This window comes from Ranitomeya imitator, chromosome 6 (genome assembly GCF_032444005.1).
Source record: "Ranitomeya imitator isolate aRanImi1 chromosome 6, aRanImi1.pri, whole genome shotgun sequence".
NCBI lineage: Eukaryota > Metazoa > Chordata > Amphibia > Anura > Dendrobatidae > Ranitomeya > Ranitomeya imitator.
In genome coordinates, this window is record NC_091287.1 from 397869630 (window position 1) to 397897101 (window position 27472).

General features: G+C 41.3%; 1 protein-coding gene across 2 annotated transcripts in view; it reads left to right on the plus strand.

The window, feature by feature from the left end:
- The window catches only part of MIB1 (MIB E3 ubiquitin protein ligase 1), a 183087-nt gene that overhangs the window by 131490 nt on the left and 24125 nt on the right, over window positions 1–27472 (plus strand). For both annotated transcript variants that reach the window (XM_069731178.1, XM_069731179.1), the window contains exons 14-20: window positions 3394–3480; window positions 13499–13660; window positions 13889–14070; window positions 14794–14986; window positions 16182–16260; window positions 16716–16829; window positions 17622–17722. In XM_069731178.1, the coding sequence (XP_069587279.1) occupies window positions 3394–3480; window positions 13499–13660; window positions 13889–14070; window positions 14794–14986; window positions 16182–16260; window positions 16716–16829; window positions 17622–17722 (918 nt within the window). The remainder of the gene's footprint in view (window positions 1–3393; window positions 3481–13498; window positions 13661–13888; window positions 14071–14793; window positions 14987–16181; window positions 16261–16715; window positions 16830–17621; window positions 17723–27472) is intronic.

The following is a 27472-nucleotide window of genomic DNA, read 5'->3' on the forward strand; positions in this document are numbered from 1 at the left end:
AGACAACCCCGTTTATTATTTGTTTGGTTAAGGGGGATATCAAGCAGTGGCTAAAAGCTGAGGAAGTGAAATTGTGTAGGGAATGTGTTTTTGCGCCGCTATTTTAGTTGCGCTTTTGTCTGTGTCACTTCCACTTTTCATCTGAACTCATGTTTCTTATTTCTGTGTCACTTAACCCCTTCGTGACATGCGCCGTACTAGTACTGCGCTGCCGGCACTGCATTAGTGCCAGCAGCAGTACTAGTACGGTGCACCGATCACCGCGGTCTCGCGCTGAGCGCCGCGGTGATCGGGTGCGGGTGTCAGCTGTATATGACAGCTGACACCCCGCAGCAATGCCCACGATCGGCGCTATCGCCGATCGTGGGCATTTAACCCCTCTGATGCCGCTGTCAGTAGTGACAAGCGGCATAGAGGGGGATCGCGCAGGGACGGGGGCTCCCTGCGCTCTCCCATTGGAGCAACGCAATGAGATCGCGTTGCTCCGGTGACCCGGAAGGAGTCCCCGGATCCAAGATGGCCGCCGGACTCCTTCCGGGTCATGAAGTGACCTGGCTAGCCGGCGCCTGCTGAGAGCAGGCGCTGGAAGCCAGCTAAACTGCCTGTCAGATCGATCTAATACAGAGATGTCCCACCCTGGGACAATGTTAGAAAGTAAAAAAAAAAAAAAATAGAATGTGTAAAAAAAAAATAAAAAAAAAATCCCCAAATAAAAAAAAAAAAAAAACATTTCCCAATAAATCCATTTATTTATGTAAAAAACAAACAAACAATAAATGTACACATATTTGGTATCGCCGCGTCCGTAACGACCCGCTCTATAAAACTATCCCACTAGTTAACCCCTTCAGTGAACACCGCAAAAAAAAAAAAAAAAAAAAAAAGAGAAAAAAAAGGCAAAAAACAACGCTTTATCATCATACAGGCGAACAAAAAGTGGAATAACACGCGATCAAAGCGACGGATATAAATAACCATGGTACCGCTGAAAACGTCATCTTGTCCCGCAAAAAAAAAGCCGCCATACAGCATCATCAGCAGAAAAATAAAAAAGTTATAGCTCTCAGAATAATGCGATGCAAAAACAATTATTTTTTTTATATAAAATAGTTTTTATTGTGTAAAAGCGCCAAAACATAAAAAAAATTACATAAATGAGGTATCGCTGTAATCGTACTGACCCGAAGAATAAAACTGCTTTATCCATTTTACCACACGTGGAACGGTATAAACGCCCCCCCTAAAAGAAATTCAGGAATTGCTGGTTTTTGTTCATTCCGCCTCCCAAAAATCAGAATAAAAAGCGATCAAAAAATGTCATCTGCCCAAAAATGTTACCAATAAAAACGTCAACTCGTCCCGCAAAAAACAAGGCCTCATATGACTCTGTGGGCCAAAATATGGATAAATTATAGCTCTCAAAATGTGGTGATGCAAAAACTATTTTTTGCAATAAAAAGCGTCTTTTAGTGTGTGACAGCTGCCAATCATAAAAATCCGCCAAAAAAACGCTATAAAAGTAAATCAAACCCCCCTTCATCACCCCCTTAGTTAGGGAAAAATAATAAAATGTAAAAAAATGTATTTATTTCCATTTTCCCATTAGGGTTGGGGTTAGGGTTTCAGTTTTAATTGGGGGTTTCCACTGTTTAGGCACATCAGGGGCTCTCCAAACGCGACATGGCGTCCGATCTCAATTCCAGCCAATTCTGCTTTGAAAAAGTAAAACAGGGCTCCTTCCCTTCCGAGTTCTCCTGTGTGCCCAAACAGTGGTTCCCCCCAACATATGGGGTATCAGCGTTCTCAGGACAAGTTGGACAACAACTTTTGGGGTCCAATTTGTCCTGTTACCCTTGGGAAAATAAAAACATAGGGGATAAAATATCATTTTCGTGGAAAAAAAATATTTTTTTTTTTCACGGCTCTGCGTTGTAAACTGTAGTGAAACACTTGTTGGTTCAAAGCTCTCACAACACATCTAGATAAGTTCCTTTGGAGGTCTAGTTTCCAATATGGGGTCACTTGTGTTGGGTTTCTACTGTTTAGGTACATCAGGGGCTCTGCAAATGCAACATGACGCCTGCAGACCAATCCATCTAAGTCTGCATTTCAAATGGCGCTCCTTCCCTTCCGAGCTCTGCCATGTGCCCAAACAGTGGTTTACCCCCACATATGGGGTATCGGCGTACTCAGGACAAATTGTACAACGACTTTTGTGGTCCAATTTCTCCTGTTACCCTTGGTAAAATGAAACAAATTGGACCTGAAGTAAAAATTTTGTGAAAAAAAAGTTAAATGTTCAATTTTTTTAAACATTCAAAAAATTCCTGTGAAGCACCTGAAGGGTTAATAAACTTTTTGAATGTGGTTTTGAGTACCTTGAGGGGTGCAGTTTTTAGAATGGTGTCACTTTTGGGCATTTTCTGTCATATAGACCCCTCAAAGTCACTTCAAGTGTGAGGTGGTCCGTAAAAAAATGGTTTTGCAAATTTTGTTGCAAAAATGAGAAATCGCTGGTCAACTTTTAACCCTTATAACGTCCTAACAAAAAAAAATTATGTTTCCAAAATTGTGCTGATGTAAAGCAGACATGTGGGAAATGTTGTTTATTAACTATATTATGTGATATAACTCTCTAATTTAAGGGCATAAAAACTAAGAGTTATGAAAATTGCTAAATTTTCATAATTTCCGACAAATTTTAGTTTTTTTCACAAATAAATGCAAGTCATATCGAAGAAGTTTTACCACTATCATGAAGTACAATGTCACGAGAAAACAGTGTCAGAATCACCAGGATCCGTTGAAGCGTTTCAGAGTTATGACCTCATAAAGTGACAGTGGTCAGAATTGTAAAAATTGGTCCTGTCACTTAGGTGAAAACAGGCTTTGGGGTGAAGGGGTAAAAGAGAACCTTCCACTGGATTTTTTTTGTTTAATTAAACTGAGTCTGTCCTCCTATTTCTGCTGCTCCACTGAATCTGGAACAGTTTTTCTATTTTCTCCTGTTCCCCCTCTGTTCCTTAGTAATGTCCCACAAACCTATTCCCCCCCCACAGTAATGAAGTAGCAAACTTTCCAGTCAACCAACAGGCTACATACCACAGAACTGGGGTATTTGCTTTTTCTGCTATATGACAGATGTTCTGTAGTATACACCACAGAAGCATTGAAGGAAACATTTGCTTCTTTATTATATGGAAGCATTACTTTGGAATGTAGGGGCACAGAAAAAAAACTGTTCTCCAATTGGTGCTGCTCCACTGATTCTAGGAGGTTTAAATAAAAAAAAATATCCTGCAATGAGTCGTCTAACAAAATTGCGAGCAGTGGTATGAAAATGAATTTTGAGATCCTACTGATCTCTAGCAAGAAATTGTTCTTTATTTTCAGGGCAGTGCAAATTTGGACATCCAAAATGTAAACCAGCAGACAGCGCTGCATCTGGCCGTGGAACGTCAGCATACACAGATTGTCAGGGTAAGATGATACTGCTGCAGTGAATTGTTGATTATCCCTTTTTTACCGCTACACAATTCTGTGTATTCAAATAGTAAACGACAGCTAATCAATTTGTGGATTAGTTGATGTTGAGTGATTGGGTTTCCACTCAAGGTAAAACAAAGAAACAAAAAAAAAAATCCAAAAACCTACAACTCTAGTAGAAATTATTTGTACAGTAGTTTGGTTCCATCATAACTGTACAGGTTATTGGTTACAAGTACAAGGTGCCTATTGCACACAGTATTACCACATATGCCACCAGATATTATCACAGCCATTATATTGTTAGGCAGTATTACCACACATGCCACCAGATATGGTCACAGCCATTATATTGTTACACGGTATTGTCACATGTACCACCAGATATTAAAACAAACATTATGTGCGAAAAATAAAGACCAGGTAAATATCAACAGTATTAATACAAAGCATAAAAGACTATAAGGCTATATGGACATGATGCGGATTTGTTGCCTTTCCGCAGCGTTTTTTCCACTTGGAAATGCTCCAAAAACACAATGGATTACTTAAGCAATGTTAATCAATGACATTCCCGAAGTGTTGTGCACATGATCCGGAAATTTCAGTTTTTATTTGCAGCATTTTATTTTCTGCAGCATGTCAATTCTTTATGCGGATCTTCAGCGTTTCTGAACCAATTGACTTCCATTGAGTCAGTCAAATTCCCAGCATAAACGCAGGTGTAAAAAGGTTTGCGGATTTGCTGCCAAAAATGCTGCAGAATTGTCAAAGGGAAATGATGTCAGAAGGTGGAAGAGTGTGTGGGTGGAGAATGTGTGTGTGTGTGTCACACGTGGGCGGAGAATGTGTGTGTCTGTCTGCGGGTGTCTCTGTTTGTGTCTGTCTGCCAGTGTCTGTGTGCGTGTCTGTCTGCCTGTGTCTGTGTGCGTGTCTGTGTGTGGGTGTCTGTATGTGTTGGTCTGTCTGCTGGTATCTGTGTGGGTCTGTCTGCGAGTGTCGGTGTGGGTCTGTCTACGGGTGTCTGTGTGTGTGTGTGTGTGTGTGTGTACCCAGACGTTGTCTGATAGGACTACAACTCCCATCCGGCTATGTCTGCTGTCACATATAACTGTGACAGCATGAGCCGATGATGGGAGAATGGTCTCATCATCCGGGCCTGTGTTCACTTGTAAAAAAGATATATAAACATGTAAATAATTACATACACAATACATACACACTAATCCCCGACGACCTTGTCTCCTGCAAACAATAAAAAATAATAAACCAACATATACTCCCTGTCCGCCGTAGTCCATTTAATACTGAATGTCCCACGTTGATCTCACCCGGCCGCCGGCAATACACTGATAGGATGTGATCGCTCCCGCAGTGTATCACTGCGCTGCCGTAAGAGTTCACTGAAAGTTCACAGCTGTGCTGTGCTGAGTTAATCAGCTGATCATCTCTGGTGCTCTCACGGCACCGCTGTGTGGGAAAGTTCTCACACAGCGGTTCCATAAGTGAGAGCAGCGGAGCTGATGAACTTCGGTAAACTCTTACGGCAGCGCAGTGATACACTGCAGGAGCGATTACCTCCTGTCAGTGTATCGCCGTTGGCTGGGTAGAGCAGTCACATCTTTTGATGTGACTATTCTACACATGAGATCACCGTGGGAGACACAGTATTAAATGGACTACGTCAGACAGGATAATATTATATGTTGGTTTATTATTTTATTTTTGTTGCAGGAGACGAAAGTGTCTGGGATTAGGCGTTCAGTAAGTATGGTAAAGTACCAGAATTGACGCATCTATAAGATGTGCCATTTCTGGGGCCGATGAGAGCTGATGTTTTTAGCTTGGGGAGTGCCAATATCCATGGCCCCTTCCCAGGCTATTAATATCAGCCGGCAGCTATCTGCCTAGCCTTTGCTGGTTCAGTTTTATAGTGGGACCCCATGTCAATTTTTTTCTGAAGTTCCCCTGTAAAATAGCCAGTAAAAGCTAATCTAAGAGCTGTGAGTTGATATTAATAGCTGGGAACCTTTATGGCTATTGGCTCCTTAACAGAATATTAACCCCTTTCTACCATTGGACGTACTATTCCGTCCATGTGGGGTGGGCCCTACTTCCCAAGGACTGAATAGTACGTCCAGAGCGATCAGCCGCCCTCACGGGGGGAGCACGGCCGATCGCGGCCGGGTGTCAGCTGACTATCGCAGCTGACATCCAACACTATGTGCCAGGAGCGGTCACGGACCGCCCCCGCCACATTAACCCCTGGCACATTGCGATCAAACATGATCGCAGTGTTCCGGCGGTATAGGGAAGCATAGCGCAAGGAGGGGGCACCCTGCATGCTTCCCTGAAACCCTCGGAGCAACGCGATGTGATCGCGTTGCTCCGAGGGTCTCTTACCTCCTCCTCCCTGCAGGCCCGAATCCAAAATGGCCGCGGGGCTGCATCCGGGTCCTGCAGGAAGGTGGCTTACCAGCGCCTGCTCAGAGCAGGCGCCGGGAAGCCTCCCTGCTGTGCATGTCAGATCGCTGATCTCACACAGTGCACAGCAAAGTGTCAGGTCAGCGATCTGTCACTTTACTGTGATGTTCCCCCCTGGGGCAAAGTAAAAAAGTAAAAAAAATTGTTTTACATGTGTAAAAAAATAAATTAATTAATAAAATACTAAATAAATAAATAATAAAAAAAATATTGTTCCAATAAATACATTCCTTTATCTAAATTAAAAAAAAATTATAAAAGTGCACATTTAGTATCGCTGCGTCCGTAACGACCCGACCTATAAGACTGTCCCACTAGTTAACCCCTTCAGTGAACACCGTAAAAAAAAAAACAAGGCAGAAAACAACGCTTTATTATCATACCGCTGAACAAAAAGTGGAATAACACGCGATCAAAAAGACGGATATAAATATCCATGGTACCGCTGAAAACGTCATCTTGTCCCGTAAAAAACGAGCTGCCAAACAGCATCATCAGCTGAAAAATAAAAGTTATAGTCCTCAGAATAAAGCGATGCAAAAATAATTATTTTTTCCATAAAGCAGTTTTTATCGTATAAAAGCGCCCAAACATAAAAAAAAGATATGAATTATCGCTGTAATCTACTGACCCGAAGAATAAAACAGCTTTATCCATTTTACCAAACGCGGAACGGTATAATTGCCCTCTCCCCCCCCCCCCCCCCCCAAATCATAAAAATCTGTTAAAAAACCCCACTATAAATAGTAAATCAAACCCCCCATCATCACCCCCTTAGTTAGGGAAAAAAAAAAATATTTCCATTTTCCCGTTAGGGCTAGGGTTAGGGTTTGGGGTACAGTTAGGGTTGGGGCTAAAGTTAGGGTTAGGGGTGTGTCAAGGTTAGGGGTGTGGTTAGGGTTACCGTTGAGATTAGGGTTAGGAATGTGTTTGGATTAGGGTTTCCGTTATAATTGGGGGGTTTAAACTGTTTAGGCACATCAGGGGCTCTCCAAACGAGACATGGCGTCCGATCTCAATTTCAGCCAATTCTGCGTTGAAAAAGTAAAACAGTGCTCCTAGCCCTTCCGAGCTCTCCCGTGCGCCCAAACAGGGGTTTACCCCAACATATAGGGTATCAGCGTACTCAGGACACATTGGACAACAACTTTTGGGGTCCAATCTCTCCTGTTACCCTTGGAAAAATACAAAACTGGGGGCTAAGAAATAATTTTTGTGGGAAAAAAAAGGATTTTTTATTTTCACGGCTCTGCGTTATAAACTGTAGTGAAACACTTGGGGGTTCAAAGTTCTCACAACACATCTAGATAAGTTCCTTGGGGGGTCTAGTTTCCAATATGGGGTCACTTGTGGGGTGTTTCTACTGTTTAGTTACATCAGGGGCTCTGCAAATGCAACGTGGCGCCTGCAGACCAATCCATCTAAGTCTGCATTCCAAATGGTGCTCCGTCCCTTCCGAGCTCTGCCATGCACCCAAACAGTGCTTCCTCCCCACATATGGGGTATCAGCGTACTCAGGACAAATTGGAAAACAACTTTTGGGGTTCAATTTCAACTGTTACCCTTGGGAAAAAAACAAAACTGGGGGCTAAAAAATAATTTTTGTGGGAAATGTTATTTTATTTGCACGGCTCTGCGTTATAAACTGTAGTGAAACACTTGGGGGTTTAAAGCTCTCACAACAAATCTAGATGAGTTCCTTTAGGGGGTCTACTTTCCAAAATGGTGTCACTTGTGGGGGGTTTCAATGTTTAGGCACATCAGTGGCTCTCCAAACGCAACATGGCGTCCCATCTCAATTCCAGTCAATTTTGCATTGAAAAGTCAAATGACGCTCGTTCCCTTCTGAGCTGTGCCATGCGCCCAAACAGTGGTTTACCCCCACATATGGGGTATCGGCGTACTCAGGACAAATTGTACAACTTTTGGGGTCCAAATTCTTCTCTTACCATTGGGAAAATAAAAAATTGGGGGCGAAAAGATCATTTTTGTGAAAAAATACGATTTTTTATTTTTACGGCTCTGTATTATAAACTTCTGTGAAGCACTTGGTTGGTCAAAGTGCTCACCACACATCTAGATAAGTTCCTTAGGGGGTCTACGTAACAAAATGGTGTCACTTGTGGGAGGTTTCAATGTTTAGGCACATCAGGGGCTCTCCAAACGCAACATGACGTCCCATCTGATTTCCAGTTAATTTTGCATTGAAAAGTCAAATGGCGCTCCTTCGTTTCCGAGCTCTGCCATGCGCCCAAACAGTGGTTTACCCCCACATATGGGGTATCGGCGTATTCAGGACAAATTGTACAACAACTTTTGGGGTCCACTTTCTCCTGTTACCCATGGTAAAATAAAACAAATTGGAGCTGGAGTAAATTTTTTGTGAAAAAAAGTTAAATGTTCATTTTTATTTAAACATTCCAAAAATTCCTGTGAAACACCTGAAGGGTTAATAAACTTCTTGAATGTGGTTTTGAGCACCTTGAGGGGTGCAGTTTTTAGAATGATGTCACACTTTACTTGACATATCTCTGTGATTTAATTGCATAAAAATTCAAAGTTGGAAAATTGCGAAATTTTCAAAATTTTCACCAAATTTCCGATTTTTTTCACAAATGCAGGTAATAGCAAGGAAATTTTACCACTATCATGAAGTACAATATGTCATGAGAAAACAGTGTCAGAATCACCAGGATCCGTTGAAGCGTTCCAGAGTTATAACCTCATAAAGGGACAGTGGTCAGAATTATAAAAATTGGCCCGGTCATTAACGTGCAAACCACCCTTGGGGGTAAAGGGGTTAACATCAGCACTCAGCCTTTGGCTTTCCCTCTGTTGGTTATTAAAATTACGCGGGAACCCACACAATTTTTTTAAATTTTTTTTAAAGAAATATTGCATTTCACGCAGATTTCTGACACTTGCTTTTTTTGTTACAAGTTAGTTATGTTAATGCTCCTACATAGGCTGGTGAGTGTGTGTCTTTATTTAATATTATTGAGGGCATCTGGCTGAAGAGGTTGAACAAGGAAATTGCATCCCAATATATATATATATATATATAGACACACACACACACACACATAGTGGGGCAAAAAAGTATTTAGTCAGTCAGCAATAGTGCAAGTTCCACCACTTAAAAAGATGAGAGGCGTCTGTAATTTACATCATAGGTAGACCTCAACTATGGGAGACAAACTGAGAAAAAAAAGATCCAGAAAATCACATTGTCTGTTTTTTTAACATTTTATTTGCATATTATGGTGGAAAATAAGTATTTGGTCAGAAACAAAATTTCATCTCAATACTTTGTAATATATCCTTTTTTGGCAATGACAGAGGTCAAACGTTTTCTGTAAGTCTTCACAAGGTTGCCACACACTGTTGTTGGTATGTTGGCCCATTCCTCCATGCAGATCTCCTCTAGAGCAGTGATGTTTTTGGCTTTTCGCTTGGCAACACGGACTTTCAACTCCCTCCAAAGGTTTTCTATAGGGTTGAGATCTGGAGACTGGCTAGGCCACTCCAGGACCTTGAAATGCGTCTTACGAAGCCACTCCTTCGTTGCCCTGGCGGTGTGCTTTGGATCATTGTCATGTTGAAAGACCCAGCCACATTTCATCTTCAATGCCCTTATTGATGGAAGGAGGTTTGCACTCAAAATCTCACGATACATGGCCCCATTCATTCTTTCATGTACCCGGATCAGTCGTCCTGGCCCCTTTGCAGAGAAACAGCCCCAAAGCATGATGTTTCCACCACCATGCTTTACAGTAGGTATGGTGTTTGATGGATGCAACTCAGTATTCTTTTTCCTCCAAACACGACAAGTTGTGTTTCTACCAAACAGTTCCAGTTTGGTTTCATCAGACCATAGGACATTCTCCCAAAACTCCTCTGGATCATCCAAATGCTCTCTAGCAAACTTCAGACGGGCCCGGACATGTACTGGCTTAAGCAGTGGGACACGTCTGGCACTGCAGGATCTGAGTCCATGGTGGCGTAGTGTGTTACTTATGGTAGGCCTTGTTACATTAGTCCCAGCTCTCTGCAGTTCATTCACTAGGTCCCCCCGCGTGGTTCTGGGATTTTTGCTCACCGTTCTTGTGATCATTCTGACCCCACGGGGTGGGATTTTGCGTGGAGCCCCAGTTCGAGGGAGATTATCAGTGGTCTTGTATGTCTTCCATTTTCTAATTATTGCTCCCACTGTTGATTTCTTCACTCCAAGCTGGTTGGCTATTGCAGATTCAGTCTTCCCAGCCTGGTGCAGGACTACAATTTTGTTTCTGGTGTCCTTTGACAGCTCTTTGGTCTTCACCATAGTGGAGATTGGAGTCAGACTGTTTGAGGGTGTGCACAGGTGTCTTTTTATACTGATAACAAGTTTAAACAGGTGCCATTACTACAGGTAATGAGTGGAGGAAAGAGGAGACTCTTAAAGAAGAAGTTACAGGTCTGTGAGAGCCAGAAATCTTGATTGTTTGTTTCTGACCAAATACTTATTTTCCACCATAATATGCAAATAAAATGTTAAAAAAACAGACAATGTGATTTTCTGGATTTTTTTTTCTCAGTTTGTCTCCCATAGTTGAGGTCTACCTATGATGTAAATTACAGACACCTCTCATCTTTTTAAGTGGTGGAACTTGCACTATTGCTGACTGACTAAATACTTTTTTGCCCCACTGTGTGTGTGTGTGTGTGTGTGTGTGTGTGTGTGTGTGTGTGTGTGTGTGTATATAATTTCTTAATTTAGCTATATGGATTTACAAAAAACTCATGAAAATCCGCATAAAATCCGTATGAAAAACGCACCGAATTTCCACTGCGTTTTCTGCCAATAGAAGCAGAAAACTGCATAGAAATTTTCCCCAAGCAAATCCGCAATGTGCGCACATAGCCTTAGAGGCCCACAGAAATGTTAGCGGGAAAGAAATAATGCAAGTACAGAAATATCCAACATCGTCAACATTCTACATAGATAGAGGACTGCTGAGTGCGGAGTTGGGTGTAAATTAGTAACCCCATAGATAACCGTTCTCAAATATACACATCAGTCCTCACCAGAGAAAATATATTATCCATAGGAATAGTTTAATAAATATGCGCACAGTTAAAGCCTGTGACTCACAGTATCAAGGTTATTCAGCCATTCTGACACACTTCAGAGTAAAGGTACCTTCACACTGAGCAACTTTTCAACGAGAATGACAACGATCCGTGTCGTTGCAGCGTCCTGGATAGCGATCTCGTTGTGTTTGACACGCAGCAGCGATCAGGATCCTGCTGTGACATCGCTGGTCGTAGCTGAAAGTCCAGAACTTTATTTGGTCGTCAGGTCGGCGTGATTTTTTATGTTTGACAGCAAAAGCAACGATGCCTGCAATGTTTTTTCACGGAGCTAACAACCAGCGAGAACGATAAGTACGTCACTGGATCGCTCCTGCATCGTTCTGGAGTTGCTGTGTTTGACATCTCTACAGCGACCTAACAGCGACGCTCCAGCGATCTAGTTTAGGTCAGATCGTTGTCTATATCGCTGGAGCGTCGCTAAATGTGACGGTACCTTAAGTTCACTAGCCTCATTACGTTTAAGAGATCTATGTAATGATGTGTGCGGATTTTATCATGAAATCTGATGACAGATGCACTATATAATAATAATGCAGTGGGAAATAGTAATAGGTCGTTCCTACTCCCAGGTGGTGAATGATGTAAACATTTTATTCTCATCCATACTGTTTTAAAACAAGAAACCAACTTCATCCAACCATTGTTACACACCTTGTTACTTTTTTTGGTATTATGTTTTATCTTTCTATATAAAAAAAAAAATAAAGATAAAAAAAGATCTTTGGTCAAACGGATATCACAGGCATAGTCGTCCTCAAATACCTGTTCTCTGACAATGCCATACTACTGTTATTTCTATTATATGTTGTCCCATTATTCGGCGACTATGTTCAATTATAAAATTTAAAAAACAAAAAAAATTCATACTCACCAAATGCCTAATCCCCGACTCCCTCATCTCCTGCAACAAAAATAAAATAATAAACCAACATATACTCACCTTTCCGCCATAGTCCATTTTATAAGGAGTGTCCCACGACAATCTCACATGTAGAACAGTCACATCGGGAGATGTGACCGCTCTACCTGGCCTTCGGTGATGCGCTGACAGGAGGTAATCCCTCCTGCAGTGTATCACTGCGCCGCTGTGAGAGATCACCAGAGTTCATCAGCTGATCAGCTCCGATTCTCACTTGCAGCCCCGCTGCGTGAGAAAATTCTCACGTAGTGGTGCCGTAAGTGAGAGTATGAACTCCAGTGAACGCTCATTGATACACTGAGATCGTTGTGGGGCATTCGGTAAATGGACTACGTCAGACAGGGAGTATTTATGTTGGTTTATTTTATTTTTGTTTCAGGAGATCGAGTGGTTCGGGGATTAAGCGATGCAGTAAGTATGGTAAATTAACATTCAATAGAGGACTCTGTGTGATTATTTCAATTAAGGGTCTTTATTCTGGCTGTGTCTTTTACCATATAACTATAGGATTAGTAATGGATATTTGTCTTATTGACGCTTCTCCATTACTAAGCCGTGGGTTTGATGTCACTGGAAAGTACAAAGGAGACATCAACCCCACAAATATTACTCCACTTGCCACCACTACAGGGTAAGTGGGAAAAGTGAGGCTAAGTGCCTGAATTGGCACATCTATAAGGTGTGCCATTTCTGGGGCAGCTGAGAGCTGATGTTTTAAACCTGGGGATGCCAATATCCATGGCCCCTTCCCAGGCTATTAATATCAGCCAGCAGCTCTCTGCCTAGCCTTTGCTGGTTCGATTTGATAAGCAAACATCTGTGAGCTGATATTAATAGTCTGGGAACCATTATGGCTATTGGCTCCTTCCCAGAATATTAACATCAGCCGTTGGCTTTCCCTCTGCTGGTTCTGAAAATTACACAGGAGTCCACGCAATTCTTAAACAGATTTTGTGTTTCACACAAATTTTGTGCGTCTTTTTTTTTAACTCCTTTTGTACCGTTATATTAATGAAGGTATCTGGCTGACACACACACACACATATAATATGTATGTGTGCATAATATATTCATTTATATTTGTTTTTTTGTACGGCCGGCGGCAAGATACGACCAGTGATAAACTTTTACTGGGCGATAGTCATTTGAATGCCTATTTACACATACAGACCAAAGCAAACGATGCACACTGAACGATCTGTAAAGGCCTGTCACTGTTCGAGGCACTGTCTCCATGAGCGGTTTTAACTACACTCTTTCACAAATATCTTGCAGTATAAATGCCTCTTTACGCTACATAGACTGCTATATATGTGCAGATATCAGATTATTTACCCTCATTACAATTGGCTTGACACATTTTAAAATTTCTGCATTATATTGATCTTGAGACCCAACTTCCATTATTGTCAAAAATCAATGTAGTTAGACTAGATTTGTTCTTCAAATTGCTCCTTCATTTCTGTTTTTAAGTTGTTAGTCCGTGCAGAGGCGAAGCTGGATATACAAGACAAAGACGGTGACACCCCTCTACATGAAGCCCTCAGGCACCACACTTTGTCTCAGCTGCGCCAGCTGCAAGATATGCAGGATGTAGGCAAGGTGGACACTACATGGGAACCATCGAAGAACACGGTGAGTGTCTCTGGGAAGCGAAGGTTTCAGTTATATTCAATGTTCTTGTTATCATGGATGTATGATAATGCATATTATCTAATGTGTTACTGCAATTATCTGAGCATCTGTGAACAACTAGCCGTTGTGGAATAGCAACAGGGCCTTTGTTGAAAAAAAATGCTGTATGTCACTAATTATTTCTTGGCCTCTAAAGACCTAATATGAAGGAGGTTTACAATCTTTCAGCTTATCATGGGGCTTGGAACGCAAGGTGGAGAGAAGAAGAGTGCGGCATCCATAGCTTGTTTCCTTGCTGCTAATGGAGCCGATCTCACCATTCGCAATAAAAAAGGCCAGTCTCCCCTGGATCTGTGTCCTGACCCCAGCCTGTGCAAGGCCCTGGCTAAGTGCCACAAGGAGAAATCAAGGTACAATTCAATTTCATAATGCGACGAAAAACATTGAGGATTAAAAAAAAAAAACTGCAGTGCCCATAGAAACTAAACATATTCATGTGGGTTCACATCCATACTGTGGTGTGTGGCAGGGAGTTATACTGTTCGTTTAGGGTTTCTTTAATTTACTTTATATAATTTGTAGATTGTGATCCCTCGCGGGCAGGGTCTTCACTCCTCCAGTACCTGTACCAGTCGTGACTTGTATTGTTCAAGATTATTGTACTTGTTTTTATTATGTATACCCCTCCTCACATGTAAAGCGCCATGGAATAAATGGCGCTATAACAATAAATAATAATAATAATGCAAGATCCCCATATAATATAAACCATATAATGTGTGGTGTTAAAGCTCTCACAAGTTTTGTGATTGTTCCCCATTTTAGTTATACCATACAGCCATATATACAGTCATGATGACTTTGATGTTTTTGAAGTGACATCGCCATTGAAACATTGTGTCATTACTGTCCGGTCAGGCAGAAGCGAACAGATAAATACTTCAATTATTGCGTTCCCCCAGAAGCAGCTCTACTATTCCAAATGACTGCCATCACCGTCTTCTCTGCATTTTCAGATGGTGTCTGGCGTGCTATATTTCACCTTGCTGTGATAGATCTAATTAACTTGTACAGAAATGGCATTTTTGCTCAGAAACCTTTTATTTCCTAACCTATATTTTACTCTTGTCTAGTGGTCAAGTGGGATCTCACAGTCCATCTATGATAAATAATGACTCTGAGACTCTAGAAGAATGCATGGTGTGCTCAGATTTGAAGAGAGATACACTATTCGGTCCGTGCGGCCATGTGGCAACCTGTTCATTGTGTTCTCCACGCGTAAAGAAATGTCTGATTTGTAAAGAGCAAGTACAGTCTAGAACGAAGGTAAATCGAAAACAAAGCAATTATAAATGTCTTTAATTTACTTTATAAAGCAAGATCCCCATATAATATAAACCATATAATGTCTGGTGTCATTGCATTGGTGACCTCAGATATGAAAATCTATTTGTAATCTGTCTATATTCCTACTGATCTATTTACACTCCTCAAGTTTGAAATTGCCACACCAAGAACGGAAATTCTTAGAATTATGAAAACCACAGCATCGCTAAACATGTTAATGATAAGCCAATGATGGAAAAATGGACACAAGCTTTTCTAAACATCTTGATTCATTCCATATAAGTGCCACATGCAATTACACGTCTTGGCTGCCATCAATTAAAAACAAATAATGGTTGTCTGAGGAATGTTCTGCCACTATGAATTCACTTGGGCACAGAATTCATCAAGATTCTCTGCTGGCAGCTCTCTTTTTAATTGTCATCTAGTAACATCCCAGATGTGCTCCATGAGGGACAAGTGTGTAGATTCTGCAGGCCATAGTAGCATGCTTATGAGCAACATGCAGCGTTGTATTCATTAGTACCTGGCCGTGGCCTCTATGGGGACAGCTGATTTCTTGGGAGTGCCAGGTGTTGCACCTTCACCAATCTGATATTGATGATCTGTCCTAAGGATATTCTATCAATGTAAAAGTACTCTAAAGCCCCTTTAATTTATTTATTTTTTGCTAATGGAATTTTAGGTTTACACTATAGTATTGTTTTTTTAATGATTAATATGCTAATCATCATGTTTGTTGATGTAGTGCTAAGATGAAATACTACAAGTCCCACCTTCTAGTTTCTCTCTTTAAAGTTGAAGGCTTTTATTTCAAATCTATATCATATTATTTTTATTAGATTTATGCACTTTTTATGAATGTCTATTTTTTTTGCACTGACCCTTGGCCCTATTATGTCATCGAGTAGCCCTTTTCCTGCTTTTTTTAATCTGTCTATGATCAGGTGAGCTGCGAACATGCACACCCGGCCTGAGGAAGTGATCTGACCAATGTTGAAACGTGCAGTCATTGAATTGTAATGAATTCTCCTGAATATTCTTCCTGGCCATCTGTCATGTTCGGCAGCTATAAATTTCCCCCGATTTTACTTTTATTGTATGTAGCATGGTATAAAATGTGCTCCTGTGGTTGTGTGCCGGGTATAATCTGTGGTTTGTCTCTATTGTGCAGATAGAAGAATGTGTTGTGTGCTCAGACAAGAAAGCAGCTGTGCTGTTCCAGCCATGTGGACATATGTGTGCCTGTGAAAGTAAGTGCTATGGCCCTGCAGCATTACTCAGTAATGCTGGCGGCGTCCTTACCCTTCCTATGTGATCACCTATGCATTTTAGTTGCCATTAAATGTCCCATTACATAGTTGTCTATATGGTGTAATAAATAGCAGCCTTCCTGAAAGATGGCTGTGTATTAAGCTAATGTTTATACCAGCGGTGGATGTAGTTGCATATCCAATTTTAGGTTGCTGACATGTGTTCACACTGTTCAAGTTCTCTGTGACCTTGGCAATGTCTCACTAAAACCCTGCCCACCGCATAACATAAAGCCTTTTCCCAATGACCGGGAAACTCCTGTCCAGTCATGAACATTGTGCATTTTGTTTCTCTAGTAAAGATACGTCCGGTCACACCGCAGCCTCTCATAGTGGTGTTCTCAGTGCTTGTTTGTTTGCCTTGTCTGAGATAACTACATGATGTTTCTTTCCAGACTGTGCGAGCCTTATGAAGAAGTGTGTGCAGTGTCGGGCTCTGGTGGAACGAAGAGTGCCTTTTGTTGTATGTTGTAGTGGGAAGGGTGCAGAAGACGTCACAGATGACATTGGTAAGAAGGATTGAAAAATGCAAAAATAACACGACTTTTTAAAATTCAAAAATTGATCAGTACCAAACTTTGATAAATGGTGACCAAACGGCGCTGTTGTGCCAGTGCAGACTGAAAAACGTAGATGCTGCAGGTTGTTAACCCTTTGTGAAATTAGACAAAGTTTCAAGTTCAGAAAGGAGTGAAGTCCCCCCCCATATACTTTATACGAACGTCGGCCGAACCTGCCAATATCAGTGTGTTTAAATGTGTATGGGGGCCCAGAACAGATACGTGTCGGGGGTAGATAATGTCTGCGTACCCGATTTCAGGCTGACATTCATTTTGTTCTATCTGCGATAAGCTGCCACTAGAGAGGTCTGGCAGTGGGGCTCTCATACAGAACACAGCAGTGCTTTGATGAGTGGTTGGCTGGCAGCTGTCTAACCTGTATGGGGCTTCTTGTTGCATTGCTTTTGAACACTCTGTATACTGCATTCCCTTTAAATGTAATCTAACGGACGGTAGGAGGGACCACAATTATATTTTTGCGGTAGTAGTGGAGTGCTACAGGTTGTGTTTATGCCATGTCTGGCCCTCATCTAGCAAGGCAAATCACCAATAGTATTAATGTCATGCTATGCAATTACTTTACAAGCGCTTGTAAGCTGTATTTAGAAAATTAGCTGTGAAACGTAAAATTTAAATTAATGTATTGTATATTACGATCAAAATATTGATTAGCTTCTAATTGTCATGTAATAATGTTTTTGATGGTTATGAATGCAGCTCCTTATTTTCTGTCTTTTGCAGCCGCAGGGAACATTCCAGCTTTACAGAAGGATAAGGACAATACCAATGTCAATGCCGATGTGCAGAAGCTGCAACAACAATTACAGGACATCAAAGAGCAGGTAAAGAAAATAAATAAATTCAACTCACATGCAGTAAATCATATTCATCCTTTCCTGGACAATCCCTTCTTAACTAAACTGTCCAAAATAATTATAGTGAAGAAAATATTTCCGAACTGGCACCATTCCTCCTGGCAGTCACATTGACATTGTTGTGTCATGTGACCGCTGCAGTCAAAGAGCAGTTGACGATATTATCCATTAATATAATTTACTGGATCAGTTTTTTTTGGCAATGTACATACCCAGAACACTAGAGATGTTCAGAGACAACTCTAGTAAAGACAGCTATGTTGAAACTAGAGCAAAAACGGATGTGAAAGGATACAAAACAGAATCCAAAGTTCCCGTTTCACTTACCCTTGTTTAAGGGTAAGTTCACACAGGGTGTTTTTGCTGCGTCTTTTTATGCTAATTTTCAGCTGCTTTTTACAGTACTGGCAAAGCCTATGAGATTTCAGAAATCTCATGCACACACATTGTTTTTTTGTGTTATCAGGATTTTGTGCTTTGCTGCTTTTTTTGGACATAGAGCATGTCACTTCTTTCAGCGTTTTTGCAGCGTTTTTCACCCACTGGCGTGAATGGGTGTTGAAACTACGCTGCAAAAATGCAGGTATCATTATTTGCAGCGTTTTTACTGCAGAAATTCAATGGACATTAGCATGGACAAAGAGACGAAAAAAACTGCTACAAATCTGCAAACAAAAAACCTGTGTTTTTGCTGCAGCTTCTTTCCCGCGAAGATGATCAGGTTTTGCTGGAAAAAAAAAAAAAAACAGCAAAAACGCCCTGTGTGAACTTACCCTTAGTGTGTTTTTTTTATGTCTTGCTTTTTTCCTACTGGATCCCTTACAATGAATGCCAAGCGGACATGTGACTGTAGCTTTTTCTGTACAGGAAATCGATACACTATGTTTTCTACAAATAGCATACATTGATTCCTCCATTTCTTTATCATTGATCCCTCCTTTTTCTTGTGACTAGATATGCAAAAATTATATAAACTGACTATTTCTGCTTAAGGAATCTTCTGTGGTTTAGACTTAGGACCTGATTCATCTCGCAGTTTACACCTGAATTCTGGCCTAAACTTTGTGATATTTCAAAATGTAGGCGTAAATTGACATTGCATACTTATTTTATCTACTTTTGCCATTTTTACGCAAGTCTTGGCTAGCTCTGCCTACATTTTAAAAAGTGGACATAACTGAAGTTGGACATAATGTGGCAAAGCGTGCTTGACAAATTCATCATAATTTGGCATGTTGCACAAGAAATGTATGCTGGTTCCAAGACTAGAGTAAAAATTTCTGGTGGAGGCGCACAGCACTCCGTTTGCTCTGTTAATTGACACTAGTGTACAAAATAGCACACTTTATGAAACTGCCTTATTGTTATCTGCAGTATTATCTATAAGTCACTAGAGGGTGAAGTTACAGTGTTAAAATAACAGCTATACCAAACCACTGTAAGCTAGATAGGCAGGACGTCACTGCTGACAATGGTAATTTATAGCCTCATATTAAGCTGCGTTTTAACGCCCTTGTATCGACTTTTCAGTCCTCCTGTATTTGCTGGGGGGAATTTAAAAGGACCTCTCATCATTTTGTACCTGCAAAACTGGCCACATCGTGATAAACTGGCTGAAGATCAAAACAAAACATTTATATTTTTAGTTTCTCATCTCTGTTGTGGCTATGTAAGCCTGTAAAGTTTATATGCTGATTTCTACTATAACCAATGGGGCATTAACAGATTCTCCACTAGGAACATTTACGTTTTTTCCTGCATGATGTTGTCCAATCATAAGCTGACAGTGTTGTGCAGTTATAAAAAAATGTTACCGCCACAGAAGGTCACAGATAGCTTTTTGTTTGTGATATAATAAGATTGGTGTATCTAAAAAAAAAAAGTGGCACAGATCTCACTGCCAGCACCTGCTGTGAGTCAAGTGCAGGGGAAGTAGAGCAGAGCTGTGTGTCATTGCATACACCACACTGCATCTATCCCAGACACACTGAGTGATGTATGTAATGACACACAGTTCTCCTTTCTTCTCCAAGCAACACAAATCTCACTTCTGGCACCTACTATGATTCAAAGTTCAGTGCGAAGAAAGCAGAGCTGTGTGTCATTAATACACCACTCTACATTACCTGTGATTACAAATACAAGGAGGAGAGCAGAGCTGTGTGTCATTAATACACCACTCTACATTACCTCTGATTACAAATACAAGGAGGAGAGCAGAGCTGTTGTGTGTCATTAATACACCACTCTGCATTACCTGTGATAGCAAATACAAGGGGGAGAGCAGAGCTGTGTGTCATTAATACACCACTCTACATTACCTGTGATAGCAAATGCAAGGAGGAGAGCAGAGCTGTGTGTCAGTAATACACCACTATGCATTACCTGTGATTACAAATGCAAGGAGAGCAGAGCTGTGTGTCCTTAATACACCACTCTACATTACCTGTGATTACAAATACAAGGAGGAGAGCAGATCTGTGTTTCATTAATACACCACTCTACATTACTTGTGATAGCAAATGCAAGGAGGAGAGCAGAGCTGTGTGTCATTAATACACCACTCTACATTACCTGTGATTACAAATACAAGGAGGAGAGCAGAGCTGTGTGTCATTAATACACCACTCTACATTACCTGTGATTACAAATACAAGGAGGAGAGCAGAGCTGTTGTGTGTCATTAATACACCACTCTGCATTACCTGTGATAGCAAATGCAAGGAGGAGAGCAGAGCTGTGTGTCATTAATACACCACTATGCATTACCTGTGATTACAAATGCAAGGAGAGCAGAGCTGTGTGTCCTTAATACACCACTCTACATTACCTGTGATTACAAATACAAGGAGGAGAGCAGAGCTGTGTTTCATTAATACACCACTCTACATTACTTGTGATAGCAAATGCAAGGAGGAGAGCAGAGCTGTGTGTCATTAATACACCACTCTACATTACCTGTGATTACAAATACAAGGAGGAGAGCAGAGCTGTTGTGTGTCATTAATACACCACTCTGCATTACCTGTGATAGCAAATACAAGGGGGAGAGCAGAGCTGTGTGTCATTAATACACCACTCTACATTACCTGTGATAGCAAATGCAAGGAGGAGAGCAGATTTGTGTGTCATTAATACATCACTATGCATTACCTGTGATTACAAATGCAAGGAGAGCAGAGCTGTGTGTCATTAATACACCACTCTGCATTACCTGTGATTAGAAATGCAAGGAGAGCAGAGCTGTGTGTCATTAATACACCACTCTACATTACCTGTGATTACAAATACAAGGAGGAGAGCAGAGCTGTGTGTCATTAATACACCACTCTGCATTACCTGTGATAGCAAATACAAGGGGGAGAGCAGAGCTGTGTGTCATTAATACACCACTCTACATTACATGTGATAGCAAATGCAAGGAGGAGAGCAGATTTGTGTGTCATTAATACACCACTATGCATTACCTGTGATTACAAATGCAAGGAGGAGAGCAGAGCTGTGTCCTTAATACACCACTCTACATTACCTGTGATTACAAATACAAGGAAGAGAGCAGAGCTGTGTGTCATTAATACACCACTCTGCATTACCTGTGATAGCAAATGCAAGGGGGAGAGCAGAGCTGTGTGTCATTAATACACCACTCTACATTACCTGTGATAGCAAATGCAAGGAGAGCAGAGCTGTGTGTCATTAATACACCACTCTGCATTACCTGTGATTACAAATACAAGGAGGAGCGCACAGCTGTGTGTCATTAATACACCACTCTACATTACCTGTGATAGCAAATGCAAGGAGAAGAGCAGAGCTGTGTCTCATTAATACACCACTCTACATTACCTGTGATTACAAATACAAGGAGGAGAGCAGAGCTGTGTGTCATTAATACACCACTCTGCATTACCTGTGATAGCAAATGCAAGGGGGAGAGCAGAGCTGTGTGTCATTAATACACCACTCTACATTACCTGTGATAGCAAATGCAAGGAGAGCAGAGCTGTGTGTCATTAATACACCACTCTGCATTACCTGTGATTAGAAATGCAAGGAGAGCAGAGCTGTGTGTCATTAATACACCACTCTACATTACCTGTGATTACAAATACAAGGAGGAGAGCAGAGCTGTGTGTCATTAATACACCACTCTACATTACCTGTGATAGCAAATACAAGGGGAAGAGCAGAGCTGTGTGTCATTAATACACCACTCTACATTACCTGTGATTACAAATGCAAGGGGGGAGAGCAGAGCTGTGTGTCATTAATACACCACTATGCATTACCTGTGATGGCAAATGCGAGGGGGGAGAGCAGAGCTGTGTGTCATTAATACACCACTCTACATTACCTGTGATGGCAAATGCGAGGGGGGAGAGCAGAGCTGTGTGTCTTTGTTAGGCCACGTTCACGAGTTCAGCATTTGTTCAGTATTTATTAGCCAAAACAAAGAGAGGAACAATTAGGGAAAAGTAAAATAGAAACACGCACACCACTTCTGAACACTTTTTTGCCCACTCCAGGTTTTGACTTACAAATATTTATGTAAAATACTAAACAAATACTGAACATGTGAACGTGGCCATAGATTAAGTGCAGAGTATGTAATAATGCACAGCTCTCCTTTCCCTGCACTTGTAATCCCAGTAGGTGCTGGCAGTGAGGTCTGTGCGACTTGGGTAGACACATCAGTCTTAAATATCACTGAGAAAGCAGGTTCTGTCATTCACTGGAGGAGCTTTCTTTTTTTTTCCCCCTGTATTATGCTGCCTTCATAAGGTTAAGGCTACTTGCACACTAGCGTTGTTGGCTGCACGTCGCAATGCGTCGTTTAGGAGAAAAAACGCATCCTGCAAAGTTGTCTGCAGGATGCGTTTTTTCCCCATAGACTAACATTAGCGACGCATTGCGACGTATCGCCACACATCGAACCGTCGTGCCATTTTCAGCTGCGAATGCGCTCGCCGAAACTCTGCCCTCTTCTCCCCGGACCTTACAATGGGGCAGCGGAAGCATAGTAAGACTGCTTCCGCTGCCCAAGTCGTGCATTATTTTCACAACGCGTGTCAGTCCGACGCATAGCGTCGGCCCCGTGCCGACGCTATTGTGAAAGCAGCCTAAGCAACATCATGCAGTAGTAAAAGTAAACGCCTCCAGAGAAAAATTGCTGTTAACGCCCCTGTGGGAAAAGAGGGCATTGACTTGTAAACTTTACAACATCTCCACGATGGCGATGAGAAATAGCAAATAAAAGCAATGTTCTATACAGATTTTCAGCCACTTTATCATGTTGTGGGCTGTTTAGCATGTAACAAAATGGGTTAACGATCCTCTTAAACTCCTTTAGTACCATTATCCTCCAGTCACTGTAGCAGACAATCTGTATTATTAGCCCCCAGCCATAGTATCTGCTGTAAAGCACACACCATCTGTATTATTAGCCCCAGCCATAGTATCTGCTGTAAAGCACACACCATCTGTATTATTAGCCCCAGCCATAGTATCTGCTGTAAAGCACACACCGTCTGTATTATTAGCCCCAGCCATAGTATCTGCTGTAAAGCACACACCGTCTGTATTATTAGCCCCAGCCATAGTATCTGCTGTAAAGCACACACCGTCTGTATTATTAGCCCCAGCCATAGTATCTGCTGTAAAGCACACACCGTCTGTATTATTAGCCCCAGCCATAGTATCTGCTGTAAAGCACACACCATCTGTATTATTAGCCCCAGCCATAGTATCTGCTGTAAAGCACACACCGTCTGTATTATTAGCCCCAGCCATAGTATCTGCTGTAATGCACACACCATCTGTATTATTAGCCCCAGCCATAGTATCTGCTGTAATGCACACACCATCTGTATTATTAGCCCCAGCCATAGTATCTGCTGTAAAGCACACACCGTCTGTATTATTAGCCCCAGCCATAGTATCTGCTGTAAAGCACACACCATCTGTATTATTAGCCCCAGCCATAGTATCTGCTGTAAAGCACACACCATCTGTATTATTAGCCCCAGCCATAGTATCTGCTGTAAAGCACACACCATCTGTATTATTAGCCCCCAGCCATAGTATCTGCTGTAAAGCACACACCGTCTGTATTATTAGCCCCCAGCCATAGTATCTGCTGTAAAGCACACACCGTCTGTATTATTAGCCCCAGCCATAGTATCTGCTGTAAAGCACACACCGTCTGTATTATTAGCCCCAGCCATAGTATCTGCTGTAAAGCACACACCATCTGTATTATTAGCCCCCAGCCATAGTATCTGCTGTAAAGCACACACCGTCTGTATTATTAGCCCCAGCCATAGTATCTGCTGTAAAGCACACACCATCTGTATTATTAGCCCCCAGCCATAGTATCTGCTGTAAAGCACACACCGTCTGTATTATTAGCCCCCAGCCATAGTATCTGCTGTAAAGCACACACCGTCTGTATTATTAGCCCCAGCCATAGTATCTGCTGTAAAGCACACACCGTCTGTATTATTAGCCCCCAGCCATAGTATCTGCTGTAAAGCACACACCGTCTGTATTATTAGCCCCAGCCATAGTATCTGCTGTAAAGCACACACCATCTGTATTATTAGCCCCCAGCCATAGTATCTGCTGTAAAGCACACACCGTCTGTATTATTAGCCCCCAGCCATAGTATCTGCTGTAAAGCACACACCGTCTGTATTATTAGCCCCAGCCATAGTATCTGCTGTAAAGCACACACCATCTGTATTATTAGCCCCCAGCCATAGTATCTGCTGTAAAGCACACACCGTCTGTATTATTAGCCCCAGCCATAGTATCTGCTGTAAAGCACACACCGTCTGTATTATTAGCCCCAGCCATAGTATCTGCTGTAAAGCACACACCGTCTGTATTATTAGCCCCAGCCATAGTATCTGCTGTAAAGCACACACCGTCTGTATTATTAGCCCCAACCATAGTATTTGCTGTAAAGCACACACCATCTGTATTATTAGCCCCAGCCATAGTATATGCTGTAAAGCACACACCGTCTGTATTATTAGCCCCAACCATAGTATTTGCTGTAAAGCACACACCATCTGTATTATTAGCCCCAACCATAGTATTTGCTGTAAAGCACACACCATCTGTATTATTAGCCCCAGCCATAGTATATGCTGTAAAGCACACACCATCTGTATTATTAGCCCCAACCATAGTATTTGCTGTAAAGCACACACCATCTGTATTATTAGCCCCAGCCATAGTATCTGCTGTAAAGCACACACCATCTGTATTATTAGCCCCAGCCATAGTATCTGCTGTAAAGCACACACCATCTGTATTATTAGCCCCAGCCATAGTACTGTATCTGCTGTAAAGCACACACCATCTGTATTATTAGCCCCAGCCATAGTATCTGCTGTAAAGCACACACCATCTGTATTATTAGCCCCCAGCCATAGTATCTGCTGTAAAGCACACACCGTCTGTATTATTAGCCCCAGCCATAGTATCTGCTGTAAAGCACACACCATCTGTATTATTAGCCCCCAGCCATAGTATCTGCTGTAAAGCACACACCGTCTGTATTATTAGCCCCAGCCATAGTATCTGCTGTAAAGCACACACCATCTGTATTATTAGCCCCCAGCCATAGTATCTGCTGTAAAGCGCACACCGTCTGTATTATTAGCCCCAGCCATAGTATCTGCTGTAAAGCACACACCATCTGTATTATTAGCCCCAACCATAGTATTTGCTGTAAAGCACACACCATCTGTATTATTAGCCCCAGCCATAGTATATGCTGTAAAGCACACACCGTCTGTATTATTAGCCCCAGCCATAGTATATGCTGTAAAGCACACACCGTCTGTATTATTAGCCCCAGCCATAGTATCTGCTGTAAAGCACACACCATCTGTATTATTAGCCCCAACCATAGTATTTGCTGTAAAGCACACACCATCTGTATTATTAGCCCCAGCCATAGTATATGCTGTAAAGCACACACCATATGTATTATAAGCCCCAGCCATAGTATATGCTGTAAAGCACACACCATCTGTATTATTAGCCCCAGCCATAGTATATGCTGTAAAGCACACACCATCTGTATTATTAGCCCCAGCCATAGTATATGCTGTAAAGCACACACCATCTGTATTATTAGCCCCAGCCATAGTATATGCTGTAAAGCACACACCATCTGTATTATTATCCCCAGCCATAGTATCTGCTGTAAAGCACACACCGTCTGTATTATTAGCCCCAGCCATAGTATCTGCTGTAAAGCACACACCATCTGTATTATTAGCCCCAGCCATAGTATCTGCTGTAAAGCACACACCATCTGTATTATTAGCCCCAGCCATAGTATCTGCTGTAAAGCACACACCGTCTGTATTATTAGCCCCCAGCCATAGTATCTGCTGTAAAGCACACACCGTCTGTATTATTAGCCCCAGCCATAGTATCTGCTGTAAAGCACACACCGTCTGTATTATAAGCCCCAGCCATAGTATCTGCTTTAACCCCTTAGTGACAGAGCCAATTTGGTACTTAATGACCAGGCCAATTTTTGCAATTCTGACCACTGTCACTTTATGAGGTTATAACTCTGGAACGCTTCAACGGATCCCGCTGATTCTGAGATTGTTTTTTCATGACATATTGTACTTCATGTTAGTGGTAACATTTCTTCGATATTACTTGCGATTATTTATGAAAAAAACGGAAATATGGCGAAAATTTTTAAAATTTTGCAATTTTCAAACTTTGTATTTTTATGCCCTTAAATCAGAGAGATATGTCACGAAAAATAGTTAATAAATAACATTTCCCACATGTCTACTTTACATCAGCACAATTTTGGAAACAAAATTTTTTTTTGTTAGGGAGTTATAAGGGTTAAAAGTTGACCAGCAATTTCTCATTTTTACAACACCATTTTTTTTTAGGGACCACATCACATTTGAAGTCATTTTGAGGGGTCTATATGATAGAAAATAATGAAGTGTGACACCATTCTAAAAACTACACCCCTCAAGGTTCTCAAAACCACATTCAAGAAGTTTATTAACCCCTTCAAGACCCAGCCTATTTTGACCTTAAAGACCTTGCCGTTTTTTGCAATTCTGACCAGTGTCCCTTTATGAGGTAATAACTCAGGAACGCTTCAACGGATCCTAGCGGTTCTGAGATTGTTTTTTCGTGACATATTGGGCTTCATGTTAGTGGTAAATTTAGGTCAATAAATTCTGCATTTATTTGTGATAAACACGGAAATTTGGCGAAAATTTTGAAAATTTCGCAATTTTCACATTTTGAATTTTTATTCTGTTAAACCAGAGAGATATGTGACACAAAATAGTTAATAAATAACATTTCCCACATGTTTACTTTACATCAGCACAATTTTGGAAACAAAATTTTTTTTTGTTAGGAAGTTATAAGGGTTAAAATTCGACCAGCGATTTGTCATTTTTACAACGAAATTTACAAAACCATTTTTTTTAGGGACCACCTCACATTTGAAGTCAGTTTGAGGGGTCTATTTGGCTGAAAATACCCAAAAGTGACACCATTCTAAAAACTGCACCCCTCAAGGTACTCAAAACCACATTCAAGAAGTTTATTAACCCTTCAGGTGCTTCACAGCAGCAGAAGCAACATGGAAGGAAAAAATGAACATTTAACCTTTTAGTCACAAAAATTATCTTTTAGCAACAATTTTTTTAT